The sequence below is a fragment of the Megascapheus bottae genome, chromosome 27 (assembly GCF_031878675.1).
Source record: "Megascapheus bottae isolate mThoBot1 chromosome 27, mThoBot2.hap1, whole genome shotgun sequence".
Taxonomy (NCBI): Eukaryota; Metazoa; Chordata; class Mammalia; order Rodentia; family Geomyidae; genus Megascapheus; species Megascapheus bottae.
The window spans coordinates 5,208,806-5,226,799 of record NC_143535.1 but is presented as its reverse complement, the minus strand read 5'-3'; the positions used below and the strand labels follow the sequence as shown (position 1 = coordinate 5,226,799).

Below are 17,994 nucleotides of genomic sequence, written 5' to 3'. Positions count from 1 at the left end.
CTTTTAAAGTCAGTGACGTTGCAAGGAACAAGTCTTCTCTTGGTGTGTGTTCACTGTGTATATATTAGGCTGACAATAGCACTTCAGTGCACTCTCTGCCCTCTTGACATCCGTGTCTCTGGAGCCCCCTGGCCCCTCTGGAGCCAGTTTTCCACACTGAGCAGCCTCTGTCTGCCGTTCTCCTCGTAGGAGGAGTGTGACTGAATACTCCCAAGCCGCTGCCGTCTCCCATTTGGATTACTGCGGCAGTCAGGCTCCTGGGGCCGTGGCAGCCAGGACTGAGGCCAACGGGTGGGTGGCCTGGCCGTGAGGCACAGAGACACACCCCCCACATCCCCCCGCCCTGGAAAAAGTAAATTTTAGGAAAAAAGTGGTAGTTTTACACAGAAAGAACTTCGTTCCCCAGCTGGATGGCCCTGAATCGACTCAGTTCTGATACCGTGAGGTAGCTCTCAGACCGTCTCCCTGGCTCCGACTTCACATGCTACTTCTCAAGGTCTGACCCGCCAGTCATCAATGGAGCTCCGTTACCCCTCTTTGAGTTTGAGTCATTAGCCTGAGTGGCTCACAAAGCTGAGAGAAGCCATTACTGGTTTGTCTCAAAGGCTCTTCAAAGGACAGAGATGCACAGGGCGAGAGCATGAGATGCACAGGGAGGGAAGGAGGGATGAGGCACGGGAGGGGAAACTGAAGCCTCCGCGTCCTCTCCAGGCCTGCCACCTTCTAGGAGCTTCCACATATCTGACTATTCTGAAAGCTTAGGAATCCTCTTTCTTATTTTTGGAGACTTGTAGACAGGGTCTCACTAGGTAACCAGGTTAGCCTCAAACTCCGAGGCCTGCAAAGTCCCTCAACATCACTGTAGACACTTAGGAAATAAGAACAATGAAAATAATGAGTGAGAGGGGCCGGGAGTTTGGCCTAGTGGTTAAAGTGCTTGCCTAGCATGCATGAAGAGCCGGGTTCAATTCCTTGGTACCACATACATAGAAAAAAGCCGGAAGTGGTGCTGAGGCTCAAGTGGTAGAGCTCCAGCCTTGAGAAAGTCCAAGGACAGTGCTCAGGCCCTGAGCTCAAGCCCAGGACTGGAAAAAAAAAAAATAATAATGAGTGAGAAACAAGATGAAAACCAAAGCCATATGTCATCACAACCTGACAGAGCACTTTTATTTGTAAACCACTGCCAACTTCAGGAATGAATCAGAGGAATGCTATCCCTAGCCCTATCCCTAAGAAAGCATCTTTTCACATTTCCTTCCAGCCTGTACTCTGTGGGTGTCAGGACTCTGGTTCTTCCTCTGACAAGGGGCTGGCAGAGCAAGGCCTGGGAGTGGGCGGTTAGCAGGCTGCTGAGACAGGAAGAGGGAGCAGTGCTGGAGCCGGGGCAGAGCGGGCGGACGCCAGGAGCCTGACAAGGATCTCTCTGCCCCAGACTTGAAGCTGCGCCAGGAAGGCTCAGCTGAGTGTCAGCGTCTCTACATCTCCAGCCTGGGAGGTGGAGTTGGATGGAGGGGTGAATGCTTTCTTGCCTTCAGCCAGAGCTTTAAAATGCTGTGAGAAGGGGAAAGGGAACTGGATAAAGCCCAGTTGCCACCTTTCCTGACCACTTTATAACCCTCGGGGGCTACGTGATGATGGCTCACGCCCGTAACCCCAGCTACTCAAGCGGAGGTCTAAAGCCTGTAGTGCAAAACAGAAAGATCTGTGAGAGGGCTGGGAGTTTGGCCTAGTGGTAGAGTGCTTGCCTACCATGCATGAAGACCCAGGTTTGATTCCTCGGTACCACATACATAGAAAAAAAAAAAAGCCAGCAGTGCTGCTGAGACTCAAGTGGTAGGACTCTAGCCTTGAGAAAGTCCAAGGACAGTGCTCAGGCCCTGAGCTCAAGCCCAGGACTGGCAAAAAAAAAAAAAAAAAAAAAAAAAGATCAGTGAGACTCCTACCTCCAGTTAGCCAGCAAAAAGCCAGAAGTAGAGCTCAGTGGGTAGAGTGCCAGCCCTGATTTTTAAAAAACAAAAACAAGTACAGCCAGGTGCCAGTGGCTAAGGTCTAATCCTAGCTACTCAGGATGCTGAGATCTGGGGATCACAGTTTGAAGCCAGCCCAGGCAGAAAACTCTGTGGGATTCTTATTTCCAATAATAAATTACTAAAAAGCTGGAAATGCCAGGCATGGCAACTCATGCCTGTCATCCTAGCTACTCAGAAGGCTGAGATCTGAGGATCACAGTTCAAAGCCAGCGTGGGCAGTAGGTCCGTGAGACTCTTATCTCCAATTGACCACTAGAAAACCAGAAGTGGTGCTATGGCTCAAGAGGTAGGGTAGTAGCCTTGAGCTGAAGAGCTCAGGGACAGCGCCCAGACCCGGAGGTCAAGCTCCATGACCCCAACCAAAACAATAGAAAAAAAAAAAGCTGGAAGTGGCACATTGTGGCTCAAGTGGTAGAGCGTTTGCCTTGAGCAAAAGAAGCTCAGGGGCCATGCCTGTGCTCAGAATTCAAGCCCTAGGACCAGCAAGAGAAAAAGGAAAAAAAGAGTGTGAGAACCAGGCCCTCAGTTCAAGACCCACTGCTAGCACCAAAAAATACCCTTTACATTTCTATTTTCTCCCAGTTCTGCTTCCAATCTATAATTTGCCTCTCTTCAAAAATGAACCTCCCTCTGCTGTCCTACTCCCATTCATAAAGCCACAGTTTCTCTTCAAGAGATCCTCAGCTCTACCAAGCCACCTCACCTCCAGTACCTGCTCAGCCATGGGGCGGGGGAAGGGGGCAGATATGGCTGCCTCCAGGCAAGGACACCCACCACTGCCAGGGACACCATCTCAGAGGTCCAGGACCGTACACTATGGTGGCCCACACAGTGGACGTCAACCTCTAATCTTGTCTCACCTGGGAGTTCTTGAATTCCGAGTACAGGGAAAACAGGAGATGGAGAGACTGAATCCGACTCTTGTAGACAGGAATGTCTAGGATGGCTGCAAGGAAGAATAACTCCCAGAAACAGAGCCACAAGCTCTGGTTCTACTCAAGCTAGCCAATCCCCTCCCAAATGGGATGTGTTCCTAAACATCACCAGCAACTAGCTGCATAAGCCTGAATTCCATCCCCAGCACAGCTGGCCTGCAGTGCAGGTGGCTAAGTGCAGACAAGGCAAAGTGGGGCAGCGGCGGGGAAGAGCTCACCACAGATCATGTCTATGTACTCAGCCAGGCTGCAGTCGATCTCCGCTGTGGGCAGGCTCACCTGGAAGGGCGAGGGATGGGCCACCATCAAGACTCAGGTGTCAGTGGGCCCAACCCCACTCTCTAAAAGAAGAGAGCTCCTAGCATAAGATGCACTATGGCCGGAGCACAGTTCCCTTCAAGTTCTCCAAATGTGAAGTTCTAACGCCATGTACGCCAGAACACCACTGTACTTAGAGATAGGGTCTCTACAGACACCACTAAGTGGAAGTGAGGTCATTTGGGTGAGCCCTTGTATAAAGATACAAGAGAAAAGATGACAGAAAGACCCCAGAAGAAATCAGCTCTGCCGACCTGATCTTGGACGTCTTACTGTACTCCGAACTGGAAGGGACTGTCTCAAACTGTTTCTTCAGCTCACAGTCTATGGCACTTGGTTCCAGCACTGCTAGCAAACCAGTGCATGTTCCCACTTGAGTCAGATGGAGTCAGGCTAGCACAGCAATGGACACTATCTGAACCAAAAGGCTTCGAAGGTAAAACGCACTGCCCTGCTGTCTCCCAGTGTGCCCTCGGAAGGAGAAACTGGCCCTAGGCTTCTGAGCCGACACTGAGTTGACCTGATGTGGTAACCCCTCAGGGCTCTGGGACTCCATAGGAACAGAGAAAATGGATTGAGCATCTCACTCAGATAAAAGGCTCTGAATCACAACAAGTTATATTGGCTGTTCTCTTTTAACAACAAAAATTTGCTTTTTCCAACTTAACAATGTAACTTCTTCCCATGAGAGCAAAACTATGCTAGATTTTTGTTATCATGAATATTAGAGAGGCCAGGAGCATGGCCTAGTAGTAGAGGGCTTTCCTAGCGTACATGAAGGCCTGGGTTTGATTCCTTGGTACCACATATACGGAAAAAGCCAGAAGTGGCCCTGTGGCTCAAGTGGTAGAACTCTATTTTGAGCGGAAAGTGTCCAAGGTCAGTGCTCAGGCCCTGAGTTCAAATCCCAGGATTGGCAAAAAAAAAGGACAAATCAGAATAGTGGTTTGTCTAGGAGGAGCATGCAATATGCTAGTAATGCTGTTTGCTGATCTCGCATGCTGGTTACAGTGCACTCAAACGGCAAAAACCAACCACTGCTTAGGGTACCTGAACATTGCAGACCATGGTTCTACCCCAATTCAAGGTCAACAAGGACAATACAGGGACACTCAATGTAGGGAAGAGAATCCCAGGCTCTGGGCCCTGGAATGAATGGCACAGCTTCTTACCTCCTGCCACTTTCCACTCACCTTGCCCAAAAGTTCTTCAAAGTCTGGAGACCACTCCTGCATCAGGGTGTCAATGTCGGGCATGGGCCTGAGGTAGAGATAAACATGAGCACTGATGTCAGCACCTCCGCTGTGGAAACTCTAAGACCCAGAAAGGTCTTCAATCATCTGCATTAGGACTTCCGAACCTAGATCAGGCAAAACTCGTTCACCTAGGACCTGGCCATTGGAGGAGCTGGCTCAGGCAAGATGACAGAGAAATCTCAATTTTTTTTTTTTTTTTTTTTTTGCCAGTCCTGGGCTTGAGCGCAGGGCCTGAACACTGTCCTTGGACTTTCTCAAGGCTAGAGCTCTACCACTTGAGCCTCAGCACCACTTCCGGCTTTTTTCTATGTATGTGGTACCGAGGAATTAAACCCGGGTCTTCATGCATGCTAGGCAAGCACTTTAACCTCTAGGCCAAACTCCCGGCCAGAAATCTCAATCTTTATGTCTACAATTTGTGCCAGCAGTTGCCAATTTTTTTTATTATTATTTCTAAAGAGTACAGTGAAAAAGTAATTTTTTTTTTTTTAATAAAGACCTCAAGTTGATCAAGATTCCAGGCTTGGCTCATGGGTGGTAAAGGCAGAGAATGTAGGATCTTTGTTGGGCATGGTGGTGCAAATATTTAATCCTAGCATCCAGGAGGCAGAGGCGAGAGATCAAGAGTTCAAGGCCAGCCTGAGCTACACAGAAAGATCCTTTCTCAAAGAAAAAGGCGTTATCTCTCACCGGGTGTAGTGCACCGTCGCTGGGGGCTTAGAGCGGTGTAGCTCAGAGATGCTGTCAATCCAGGTGTCAATGGCTTTGGGATTCTTTTCTGCATTTTCCAAGCTCTTTACTTTCATGTGTTGCTAGAAAAATAAGAACACTGGCTGACAGCACTGAAATCATGCTCCTTTTTACCAAGTGGCCCATCAGATCTGCTTGCAAGGGAGCTGATGGCCGGGGAAGCCTGAATAACCCAAGGCCATCGTGGGAAACTGCTAAGTACATGGAGAGAGGTCCACTCCCAGCATGGTGCTACTAAATGGTGGAAGGCTACAGAAAAGAGATTGGGGCCTGGTGCAGTGGCTCACGCCTGCAATCCTAGCTACTCAGGAGGCTGAGATCTGAGGATCACAGTTCAAAGCCAGTCCTGGCACTAAAGAATGAGAGACTCTTGGGGCCGGGAGTTTGGCCTAGTGGTTAAAGTGCTTGCCTAGCATGCACGAAGACCCAGGTTCGATTCCTTGGTACCACATACATAGACAAAAGCTGGAAATGGTGCTGAGGCTCAAGTGGTAGAGCTCTAGCCTTGAGAAAGTCCAAGGACAGTGCTCAGGCCCTGAGCTCAAGCCCAGGACTGGCAAAAAAAAAAAAAAAAAAAAAAAAAAAAGAATGAGAGACTCTTATCTCCAATTAACCACTAGAAAATGGAGAGTAGGGATATGGCTCAAGGGGTAGGGCGGTAGCCTTGAGCTGAAGAGCTCAGAGACAGCGCCCAGGCCGAGTTAAGCCCCATGACTACCCCCTCCCAAAAAAAAAACTGCTTGGAGCCATGGGAACAGCCAAGAGCACACTCTGAGAATAACAGGGATAGGAAAGTAGAAAAGTAGCCAGTAACAAGTGTTTCTGAGGACATGAACAAGTTGAAATGAATTTCCAGCAGTGGTGGTAATGTAAAACAGTACTGAAAAAAAAAAAAAAAAAAAAAAAAAACAAAAAAAACAAAATGGGCCGGGAGTTTGGCCTAGTGGTTAAAGTGCTTGCCTAGCATGCATGAAGACCCGGGTTCGATTCCTCGGTACCACATACATAGAAAAAAGCCGGAAGTGGTGCTGAGGCTCAAGTGGTAGAGCTCTGACTTTGAGAAAGCCCAAGGATAATGCTCATGCCCTGTGCTGAAAAAAAAAAAAAAAAAAGTAAAACAGTACTGCCTCTGGGGAACAGCTCAGCACCTCCTCACAACGTTCCGAGTTCTCCCATCTCTACATGTATTTCCAAGAGGGATCACAGTATCTTGCCAGGCAAAACATGTATGTCACTGGTCATAGTAGCATTAAACCTAAAGTGAAAATAGCCAGAAGTGTGTCCCTGTGGCAGTGCACCAGTCTCTCAAACCCCCAAAAAACTTTTGTCCCCCCAAAACCTTCTTTAACTAAAAATTTAGGATGGGTCTTATGGTATGGACATTCAGTCTCAATAAAGCTGTCATGGAACCGCTGGACTGGCAGCAGCCAACTATACGAATGTGAGCCGGGCCCGGGCTCTTGGCCAGCTTGCTGCAGCTGGACCCCGCATTAGACCAGTCTTACTATGATGTTGTGCTGCTTGGAATTCTCTGTTAACCAGAGTGACAGCACTGTAGGGTCTGACTGCTTCATAGATGGCTCGTCCAGTACCAACAGGCCAAGGTTGTCAGGCTTTCCATCTGGGCGGGGAACCTATGGGAAAAGATGAAAGCAGAGAGCAAATAGGAGGCTATGAAAAGCCATACCAACTGTTTCTAATAAGTATTCTAGCACTTCATTATTTATAGTATTAATTAAAAGCATGCTTAGTCAGGTACCAATGGCTCATGCCTGTAATCCTGGCTACTCAGGAGACTGAGATCTGAGGACTGTGGTTCAAAGCCATCCTGAGGAGAAAGTCTAGTGAGATTTTTTTTTCCCCCAGTCATGGGGCTGTGGGGCTTGAACTCAGAGGGGGGGCCTGGCCACTATCCCTGAGCTTCTTTCCACATCCAGCTTTTTCTGTTTATGTGGGTCTGAGGAACTGAACCCAGGTTCTCATGCATGCTAGGTAAGCACTCTATCACTGAGCCATATTCCCAGCTCCACGTCTGTGAGATCCTTTTTTTTTTTTTTTTTTTGCCAGTCCAGGGCTTGAGCTCAGGGCCTGAGCATTGTCCTTGGATTTTCTCAAGGCTAGAGCTCCACCACTTGAGCCTCAGCACCACTTCCGGCTATGTATGTGGTACCGAGGAATCGAACCCGGGTCTTCATGCATGCTAGGCAAGCACTTTAACCACTAGGCCAAACTCCCGGCCCCGTCTGTGAGATTCTTATAGCCAATTATCCACCAAAAAGATATAAAAACCATAAAAAGCAGAGTAGAGCTATAGTTCAAGTAGGACAGCACTAGCTTTGAGTGAAAATGTTAAGGGACAGCACCCAGGCCCTGCCCTAAGTTCAATCCCTAATCCTAGCAAACGCGCGCACACGCACACCCCCCAAATAAAACGCCAATGAACCAAGAGTTTCAAGCCCCATGACCGACCAAAAACAACAACAACAAAAAAAAAAAACACTCCAGGGGCCGGGAGTTTGGCCTAGTGGTTAAAGTGCTTGCCTAGCATGCATGAAGACCCGGGTTCAATTCCTCGGTACCACATACATAGAAAAAAGCCGGAAGTGGTGCTGAGGCTCAAGTGGTAGAGCTCTAGCCTTGAGAAAGTCCAAGGACAGTGCTCAGGCCCTGAGCCCAAGCCCAGGACTGGCAAAAAAAAAAAAAAAAAAAAAAAAACACTCCAAAGAAATGTATTTATTTATTAAATTGATTAAGACAGACACAACTAGTGAGCAAGTTAGCAGAACTATTAGAATAGAAGGGTCATATTTAAAGATGCACTGTCCGTACCTTTAAGAATGCATCAATATCCCCAACAGCTGGGATAAAATCAGGAATGAAAGGTTTCAGTTTGTGGTCCAGGTCGATCAACTGAGGCGTGTATCTGGAAGACCATGCCAGGGGAGGATCAGAGAAGCTGCTTCATTGCGCAGGCTACAAACCAAGGTGCCTGGCCTTGTCCCAGAGTGGAGGGGAAAGGCCTGGGCAAGGCAGGGCCACGGCGATCGGTGGGAGGACCTAGTTCTTACCTGCTGATGTACTGGAAGAGTTCCTTAATCTCAGCAGAAACGGGTAGATGCTCATAATCTGCAGGATCGTAAGCCCTGGGGAAAGGAACATACAGCCTGGGTGAGGTGACCAGGGAAGCGCTGGGTGACGGAGCCCTGGGCTAGTTATTCTGAACACAGGAAAGTAACCTGAAGCCAGTGCCCGCCACTCCCACAGCTGCCTTTCCTGGTGACTTGCAGGCAACTTTACAGACCACTATACTTAGTTCTCAATAATGTCCGACCTAGAATGACAAAGTTGCAGAAAACTGAAAAATGTAAGCCAGTAGCCAGTGGCTCATGCCTGTAATCCTAGCTACTTAGAAGGCTGAGATCTGAGCATAGCAATTCAAAGCCAGCCTGGTCAGGAAAATACCAGAAGTGGGAGCGTGGCTCAAAGTGGTCCTGTGCTAGCCTTGAACCACAGCGTCACTTCAGGTTTTCTGGTGGTTTATTTTGAGCTGCTTTGAACCACAATCCTCAGATCTCAGCCTCTTGAGTAGCTAGGAAGACAGGCGTGAGCCACTGGTGCCTAGCTGAGTAGTGACCACGTGTTAAAGGCATGATCTTTAGGATGCATTTTGATTAGAATCCTTTTTCTTTGCTAGTCCTGGGCTTTGAACTCAGCGCCTCACCACTGTCCTTGGGCTTTCTCAAGGCTAGAGCGCTACCACTTGGGCCAGAGCACCACTTCTGGCTTTTTCTATGTATGTGGTACTGAGGAATCGAACCCCGGTCTTCATGCATGCTAGGCAAGCACTCTACCTCTAGGCCCCTTGACTAGAATCTTTAGGAATGGATCATGACTGATTTGGCAGGAGAGCTGAACAGCATGACACTTTCACTTGGGCATCACGCAGGAACACGGCTCCTAGCCTACGGTCATGGGACAGAGGCTCCTCCTCCTTGGCGCGGGTTCCTCCTACCCTTCCAGAGGTGCTCCATGTTCTTCGTCATCATCGTCTTCATCAGAGTCTGTTTCGGATGAGTCATCATCATCATCATCATCATCCTCGTTCTCACTGAAGCCCCGCTGAGGTGTCAGCTGTGAGGCCTTCTTCTTCTCCTGGGATAGGGCAGGGTAGGATGGGCAGAGAAGGGTTTGTACACTGAGAAGTATGAAGTCCTCTGCCAGCTCTGCAGTGTCCCAGCCGGAAACCCCCCCGCCCCCGTCACCTGGCACCTAACCACAAGGTGAGCCTCCTGCTCTGCTCAGTTACACAATGGACCCCACCTCCTGAAACTGTATCCCTCTATTTGAGGCTGGGTGTAAGTTCTACCCAATTTGTACCTATTGCCGAGGAGATCCTGGAGACTCTGTGAACATTATCTGGACAACTTCAACCCTAAAACTAAGGGACTTGCTGAGAAAAGGATGGACACTTTATTTTGGGAGGAAATGGAGGACGAAGATAAAGTGAGGAGGACAAACTAAAGTTTGTGAGATCTTAGTAATCACATAGTAGTTAATTTGCTGAGTAAACAGCTTGAGAACATCAAAAGCAGAAGGTACCTCATCAACCCTAGCCTGAGTGCTGACTCCGGCTCCAGGACAAGGGCTTTCTCTCCATTTTTACTGAGGGATAGTTCTCTCAATGTAGCATCTTATCTAACTGCATTTCCCTTCCCTTCTCCCATGAGACGTTCTAGCTCCAGAGGGGCTCCCTGTGTTCTTGGCATGATAACCTACCTTTCTGAGCTTCTGGCTGTCTCTGTACCATCCCACCCTCTCAAGTCCACGAGAAGGAATCTGGTGGCACTTGGGACTTGCAGAGGCAGTTGGGATGGGGTCCATGTCTTTAACTCTGTGGCCTGCAGCCTGTGGCATGCCCTCCCTTAGGACCTGAAGGATGACCAATTGGCCCCCTTTAAAAGTAGGTTTTGAAAGCTTGGTTTCCATATGTCATATGGCTTATCTCAGTTCTAAGTCTCTAAAGTATTACTATAGCTTCCTACATTGCTTTAAATATTCTTCCCTTGAAGTTATAAGTTTCTGTCATTTTTGTGTGTTTGTTAATTTATGCTGGGAACCACGCCACGCCCAGGTTTGAACACAGAGCCTCACGGCACCAATGAACTGCTCCACCAAACGGCCATTGAGCTGGGGTCACGTGGGGCCAACATAAACACTATAAGGTAGAGCATACATCAGACTCCTGTCTGGCTAAAGGTTGAGGCATCATTCCAGCTCCCTTCCAGAAACAGAAGAGTCCCTAGATTCACAGAATAACAACAAAGTAGGGGGTTGTTTTCTACTAGTACTAGGGGCCTAAACTAAGCTGTCCCTTAGCCTTTTTTTTTTTCCTTTTTGCTCAGTCATGGGGCTTGAACTCTGGGCCTGGGTACTGTCTCTGAGTTCTTCAGCTTAAGACTTCCACCCTACCCCTTGCACCACAGGGCCGCTTCCCATTTTCTGGTGGTTAATTGGAGATAAGAGTCCCATGGAGCTTAGCTCCCAAGCTGCTTTTGAATCGTAATGCTCAGATCTCAGCCCTCCTGAGCAGTTAGGATGAGCCCCCAGCGCCTGACCATATATGTCTTTAAGACTTCAAAACTGCTGGGCACCAGTGGCTCACTCTTGTGATCCAGCTGCTCAGGAGTCTGTGATCGGAGGATCAGGGTTCGAGGCCAGCCTGCGCAGAAATTTACCACTCAAAAACTGGAAGTGGAAGCTGTGGCTCAAGTGAAAGAGCGCTAGCCTTGGGCACAAAGAGGCTCAGAGACAGGGCCTACGTCCTGAGATCAAGCTCCACAACTGACCAAAAAGAAAAAAGACTTCAAAATAAAGTCTCTGTAAGAAAATATTGGCAATAACACAAGTGTTGAGGGAAAAAAGAGAAGAAAGGGAGCCAGGAGTTTGGCCTAGCAGTCGAGTGTTTGCCTAGCATGCAGGAAGCCCTGGATTTGATTCCTTAGTTACCATGTACACATAAAAAGCCAGAAGTGGTGCTGTGGTTCAAGTGGTAGAGCTAGTGCCTTAAGCAAAAACAAGCTCAGGGACAGTGCCAAGGCGCTGAGTTCAAGCCCCAGGACTGGCAAAATAAATAAATAAAAGTTTCTCAGATATTTCTTCTAATCAGGAAAGGTATAAAACAATAAAACACTGCCCTGCTTCAGATAAAACTCCCTCCCAAAAAGTCAGCTGTAATGTTAGGCTTGGGTCAGGGATATGGCTTGGTGGTATGGCACTTACCTAGCACATGTGTGGCCCTGGGTTTGATCCCAAGCACCACACACACCCAGACATAGGCTTTATTCTGAAGAAGAGTCAAAATCTCAAGACCCTGTGCTTCTGTTTGTCTTCTATGAGTTCAAAGGTACCCACCCATTGAGGAGTGATCAGGAAAAGATTCCTGGGTCCCCGGTGTCATTTCTAGCTAACTCCTGCACACCCAAAGCAGAAATCTCTCAAGAAGCCTGGGGTTACACTGACCTTGTTGTCTTCCTCTTCATACTCATCACTGCTGTTATCAGCCATGGTGTTCGGAGGATGGGCAGAATGAGGAAACCCTTTTTAAAAAAAAAAGTGTTCCCTTAGGTTACTGCTGAAATTCTTTTTTTTTTTTTTTTGGTGGGTCATGAACTCCTGGGCTCTATCCCTGAGCTCTTCAGCTCAAGGCTACCACCCCCTTGAGCCAAACCCCACTTCCTACTTTGTAGAGGTCAATTGGAAATAAAGAGTCTCAGGTTCTTTTACGCCTAGTCTGGCTTTGAACCTTAATCCTCAGATCTCAGTCTGCTGAGTAGCTAGGATTACAGGCGTGAGCCACTGCGCTGGCTTGCTGAAATTATTTCTAAAGAATAATATTGTTAGTTTATGACAAGCTGTACTTTCATCATTTCATGGAGTTTCTAAGAATACCAAGGTAAAGGATAGAAATAAGTCCTGTGTTTGCCTCCGGATTTCATCATCAGAGTCCAAACCACAATCACTTCAACTCAGCCATTCTCACCATCTTGCCATCTACCACTCCACCTCACCTTGTGCCTCTCCCCCCTGATACCCCACCTCACAGCAACACAGACTCCAAAGGTCTGCTTTGGAAGCCATGGTGTCTCATGTCTGTAATCCTAGCAACTTACAAGGCTGAGATCTGAGGATCAAAGTTCAAAGCCAGACAAGGCAGGAAGGTCTGTGAGACTCTTACCAACATCAAGCAAAAAGCTAGAAGTGGGGGGCCAGAAGTTTGGCCTAGTGGTAGAGTGCTTTTAGCATACACAAAGACCTGGGTTTGATTCCTTGGTACCATATACATAGCAAAAAGGCTGGAAGTAGTGCTGTGGCTCAAGTGGTAGAGCTCTAGCCTAGAGAAAGCCCAAGGACAGTGCTCAAGTCCTGAGTTCAGTCCCCAGCACCAGCAAAAAAAAAAGTGGAGGTGTGCCTCAAGTAGAGCACTAGACTTGATGAAAAACGGCGAGGGGCTCTGAATTCAGGTTCCAGTAACAGCACAAAACAAACAAACAAACAACAACAAAAACAAAGCAAAAAATCTATTTCTCTTGGCTACCTTTCTAATCTTACCACTTGACATTTCATTCTCATAAACCTGTCACCTTTCTTGAAACATATTAACCACCCTATCAGAAATAAATTTTAGTTAGGCATTAGTGGCTCAGGACTGTAAAACTAGCTACTGGGGAGGCTGAGATCTGAAGATCATGGTTCAAGGTCAGCCAGGCAGGAAAGTCCATGAGACTTTTATCTCCTACTCCTCACCAGAAAGCTGGAAGTGGACATACGACTCAAAGTTGTAGAGTACTAACCTTGAGCAAAAGCATTCAGAACAGGGCTGGGAGTTTGGCCTAGTGGTTAAAGTGCTTGCCTAGCATGCATGAAGACCCGGGTTCGATTCCTCTGTACCACATACATAGAAAAAAGCCAGAAGTGGTGCTGAGGCTCAAGTGGTAGAGCTCTAGCCTTGAGAAAGTCCAAGAACAGTGCTCAGGCCCTGAGCTCAAGCCCAGGACTGGCAAAAAAAAAAAAAAAAATGAATTCAGGAACAATGCCTAGGCCCTAAGTTCAGGCCTCATGACTGAGGGAAAAACAAAGATGTTTCTTACTGTGATTTTCCATAACAGCAATCATTTTGCCTTCCTCAACGTACAGTGCTTTTGCATTTGTGTTTGTTTATCCATTGGTCATCTGTCACCTATGTACTAGAGTAACAGGACAATCTGTATTTGTTCTACACCTGTTCCTAGACACAAAACCACAAAACTGGCATGGTGCTAGGCATTCAAAATGTTACTGTTAAGTATACAGGATCAAGTCCTTCAACAATAGTCTGTTAAGTATTTTCAAAGCTGGACAAGTCAGTTTGGATAAGGATAAATGAAAACAGACATGATTATAGTCCACAGCAACTCCTGCAGACTGGGCAGTAAGTAATAAAAAATAAAAAAGCATGAGTTGTGCTAAAGGAAGCCTCTACAATCTACTAGACTGTCATTTCTCTCTCCTTGAGTAGTTTGAAAACAAAGCCAGATGTCTTGGCACTAGACTGGATCCCAGCCTTCTAAGGGTAAGTAAGGGTGAGGGAGGAGAACAGTGAATCAAGATCTCAGACTAGACTTCACAGTGAAGCACTGGTTCAGAAAATCCAGAGGACTGTGACTTAAAACCACAAAAGTACACAAGTCTCCAATTCCAAAGCTAAAAGCAAAAAGCTAGAGTGGAGAAATGATTCAAATGGTACAACACCAATTCTAACCCAGCAAAGACCTGAAGCCTTGAGTTCAAATACCGTTACTTGCTAAAAAGATGGGGTAGAAGCCTGGCATGGTGGATCAAGCCTGTAATCCTAGGTACTCAGAAGGCTGAGATCTGAGGATCACGGTTGGAGGCCAGCCCAGGCACTAAAGATCATGAGACTCTTATCTCCAATTAACCACCAGAAAACCAGAAGTGACGCTGTGGCTCAAGGAGTAGGGCTGTAGCGTTCAAGCCCCAGGATGGACCAAAACAAAACAGATGGGATAGAACAAGAAAGTGCTTGACTCTCACCTAAGCAACTGACAAGCGCCTTTGAAAGTCAACATCTGTTGCATACCAACATGAATCCACCTTTCAGTACAATTTCCCTTCTTCCTTCTTCATTCTTCTTACCTTGATTTCCTAAGGTTGGAGTACAACTACTTGCAACCTCTTCAGAATCCTTTATCTCTAGACGTTCATCATACGTCTGGTTCTCAACAATCTTGGTCTGAGCAAAAGAAAACATGATCACACAGCTCCACTCGTGGGGTGTAAACCTGAAGCCTCTGCCGGGGACATCCAAACCAGCAGAGGCTCCTCTTCCTTACCCAAGTCCACAGGAAACCTTCACCCCATCAGAACTTAAGTCCTTCTGACCCCAGATCAAACGCTGACCCTCATTTTGGGAACTGTGGGTAGAATGGCTGACATCAGAGAGAATCGTGGAGGAAAACAGCCGCCAACGTCTCCAGCAGCTCCCCCAACTCTGTCAGTCACGCACTGACCATCACTGAGAGAGGGAGGGGACTGAAAGACTCCACAGAAAAGTGCTACCTCTGGGCGGGTGTGTGTGTGTGTGTATGCGTGTGTGTGTGTGGGTGCGTGCGTATACGTGTGTGTGCACGTGTGCGGTTGTACGCTCGTGTGTGTGCGTGTGTGCTCACGCGTGTGTGCATGTGTGTACGTGTGTGCGCGTGTGTGTACGTGTGTGTGCATGTGTGTGCGCTCGCGTGCATGTGCGCGTGTGCATGTGTGTGTGTATGTGCGCGCATGTGTGTCTGCGCGTGCGCGTGTGTGCATGTGTGCGCGTGTGTGTGTGCGCGTGCGTGCATGTGTGCGAGTGCGTGTCTGCGCGCGTTGAACTCCAGATTCTCGGTCGGCCTCAATAACACCAACAGCCCCATCTCTATCTCCACCAGTTCTGTAGGTCTGGTCCCCAGGAAGGAAAGTTTCTTGGGGCAGGTGGTGGGCGGGGACAGGAGGGTGCGTTGCCATGGAGATGGGAAGGGCGCCGCCAGCCGCAGGGGGTGGGGGAAGGGGGGGAGGAGGAGGAGGAGGAGGAGGGGGAGGAGGAGGGGGGGGAGGAGGAGGGGCAGGGGAGGAGGAGGGCGGCGGCTCTCGGGAAGGGCTTCGGGCGGGGTGAGTCCAGGTTACCTGTAGCCCCTCCGAATCCGTCTCCTCGCTATGGAAAGAGCCCCAGCCTAGGACTGGGGTCTCACTCCAATCCCAGACCGAGCGACTCCAAAGGACGCTGCGAGGAGCAAGCCCAGGACGGCTCGCTCCAGACACGAAGTAGACGGAAAGGAAAGGCCGCGAGACTTGGATCACTCTCGCGAGTCCTGCTCCCCGTAGCCCCCGCGCAACGCCTCCGCCGGCGGAAGGAGAGGACGAGGAGCTTCCGGTCAGGGCTGTGGGCGCTCTGGGCCGCGCAGGCGCCCCTCTATGGGGTCGAGGCCAGCGCTCGTGGCGCCCTCTAGCGGCCGAAGGTGGACGACAGGCTGACGGATTTCTGCCCTCCGACAGCAAAGGCTCCTCCGTCGGCCGGGTCAGATTGTCCACGCATGCGCAGGGAGCACTCCGAGCACTTCTTCCCTCTCGTCGGTCGTGGGGCTTGGACGCTGGGCTGAGCGCTGTCCCCGAGCTCTTCTCGTCCCTTTGAGCCGCCTCGCCACTTCCCGTTTTCTGGTCTCTGGGACTTTCCTGCCGGGGCTGTCTTCGAACCGTGATCCTCAGATCTCAGCCTGCTGAACAGCTGGGAACACAGATGTCAGCCACCTGGCCCAACACTTTTTATAAAAACCATAATAAAGAAAAATAATCCGGGCGCGGTGGCTCACGCCTGCCATCCTAGCTGCTCAGGAAGCTGAGATCTGAGGATCGAGGTTCAAAGCCAGCCTGGGCACGAAGTCCGTGAGACCCTTGTCTCCTTGGCTCAAGGGGAAGGGCGGTAACCTAGAGATGGAGAGCTCAGGGACAGCGCCCAGGCCCAGGGTTCAAGCCTCTTCACCGACAAACTAATAATAATAATAATAATAATAATAATATACTTGGTACAGTTCTGGAGGATGGCAAGCCTAAGCGCATACATGACAATGGCATCAGACAAGCATCGAATTCTAGCATGACAAAGAGTAACATGATCCTCCAACACTTTTAAAGTCTACGCTCTGTGTGTGTGTGTGTGTGTGTGTGTGTGTGTGTGTGTGCGCGCGCGCAGAGCTTCAGCTCCCCCTTGGCCTAAATCTTACTCTTAATCACATGCAATTCATTGACTTTTTAAACTTTAGATTCTTAGCATTATATGTAGTTGTGAGATCTTATGAAAAGACATCCCAACATTAAAATCAGTTGTAGCCATTCTCCGAGCCCGTAATGGCCTTGGTTTTCTGTAAGGCTTGTATCATGGTACTATTATTGCCAGCTTTATCTAAATCTCTGCTGCATAAAATCTCTACTGCATAAACACATATGCTTGGTGCTTTTTTTTTTTTTTTGTCAAGGCTAGCACTCTACCACTTGGCTACACCTTTTGGTAGTTAATTGGAAATAAGAGTCTTGAAGACTTTCTTGCCCAGGCTGGCTTCAAACCATGATCCTTAGATCTAAGCCTCCTAATTATTACAGGAGTGAGCCACTGGCACCTTGCTTCTGTCTCTCTCCTTTAAAACATGATTGCATGATTGCCTAGTAGTTCTTTGTATTTATTTATTTATTTATTTTTGCCAGTCCTAGGGCTTGAACTCAGTGCCTGGGCACTGTCCTTGAGCTTTCTCACTTGAGCCACAGCACTATTTCTGGATTTTTCATGTATGGAGGAATCAAACCCAGGGCTTCTTGCGTGCTAGACAAGCACTCTACCATTAGGCCACACTCCCAATCTGGATAAAGTCTTTTGAACTTGTCTTCCCAGGCTGGTTTTGAACCTTCCCTGATCCTCTGGATCTTAGCCTCCAAAGTAGAATCACTCCCAGTCTTCTTTTCTTTTTTTTTCTTTTTTTTTTTTACCAGTCCTGGGCTTGAGCTCAGGGCCTGAGCACTGTCCTTGGACTTTCTCAAGGCTAGAGCTCTACCACTTGAGCCTCAGCACCACTTCCGGCTTTTTTTCTATGTATGTGGTGCCGAGGAATCGAACCCGGGTCTTCATGCATGCTAGGCAAGCACTTTAACCACTAGGCCAAACTCCCAGCCCCTTCATTTATTTTTTAAGAGGAGGACAATTCATTTCAATGTCACAGCTTCAGAGATTTCAGTACCTATGAGCTGTGAGAAAGCAGGCCTTTATCATAGGTTGTGTGTTATGGAGTATAGCTGCTCATCTAATGGGAGCTAGGAAGAGAAGAGCCCCAGGCTCTAGGAGCTGGGGAAGAGAGGGCAAATTTCAGGCTGGGAGTTTGGCCTAGTGGTAGAGTGCTTGCCTAGCATGCACGAAGACCTGCGTTCATTTCCTCGGTATCACACACATAGAAAAAGCTGGAAGTGGTGCTAAGGCTCAAGTGGTAGAGCTCTAGCCTTGAGGAAGCCCAAGGACAGTGCTTAGGCCTTGAGCTCAAGCCCAGGATGGGCAAAAAAAACAAAAAAAAAAATAAAAATTTCATGACTATGTTCATATTTTGTCTAGTCTGTTGATAATTAATTCCTTTGATT

At 48.3% G+C, this 17,994-nt stretch overlaps 1 protein-coding gene across 2 annotated transcripts; it reads right to left on the bottom strand.

Annotated features, from left to right (window-relative positions):
- Positions 1-1,259: 1,259 nt before the first annotated feature.
- Positions 1,260-15,693, bottom strand: Ift46 (intraflagellar transport 46). 2 transcript variants are annotated; one of them, XM_090319391.1, is made up of 13 exons: positions 15,505-15,693; positions 14,482-14,578; positions 11,809-11,885; positions 10,066-10,218; positions 9,302-9,441; positions 8,358-8,432; positions 8,119-8,212; positions 6,795-6,923; positions 5,230-5,351; positions 4,477-4,543; positions 3,184-3,244; positions 2,891-2,976; positions 1,260-1,551 (listed from the first exon to the last, which is right to left on the bottom strand). In XM_090319391.1, the coding sequence occupies exons 3-13, from the start codon at positions 11,851-11,853 to the stop codon at positions 1,456-1,458; spliced, it is 1,068 nt and encodes a 355-aa protein (XP_090175517.1). In that variant the 5' UTR covers positions 11,854-11,885; positions 14,482-14,578; positions 15,505-15,693; the 3' UTR covers positions 1,260-1,455. The 2 variants fall into 2 exon arrangements, with proteins under 2 accessions (XP_090175517.1, XP_090175518.1); XM_090319392.1 differs by lacking the exon at positions 10,066-10,218 and having other exon boundaries at positions 15,505-15,688.
- Between the last annotated feature and the right edge of the window lie 2,301 nt (positions 15,694-17,994).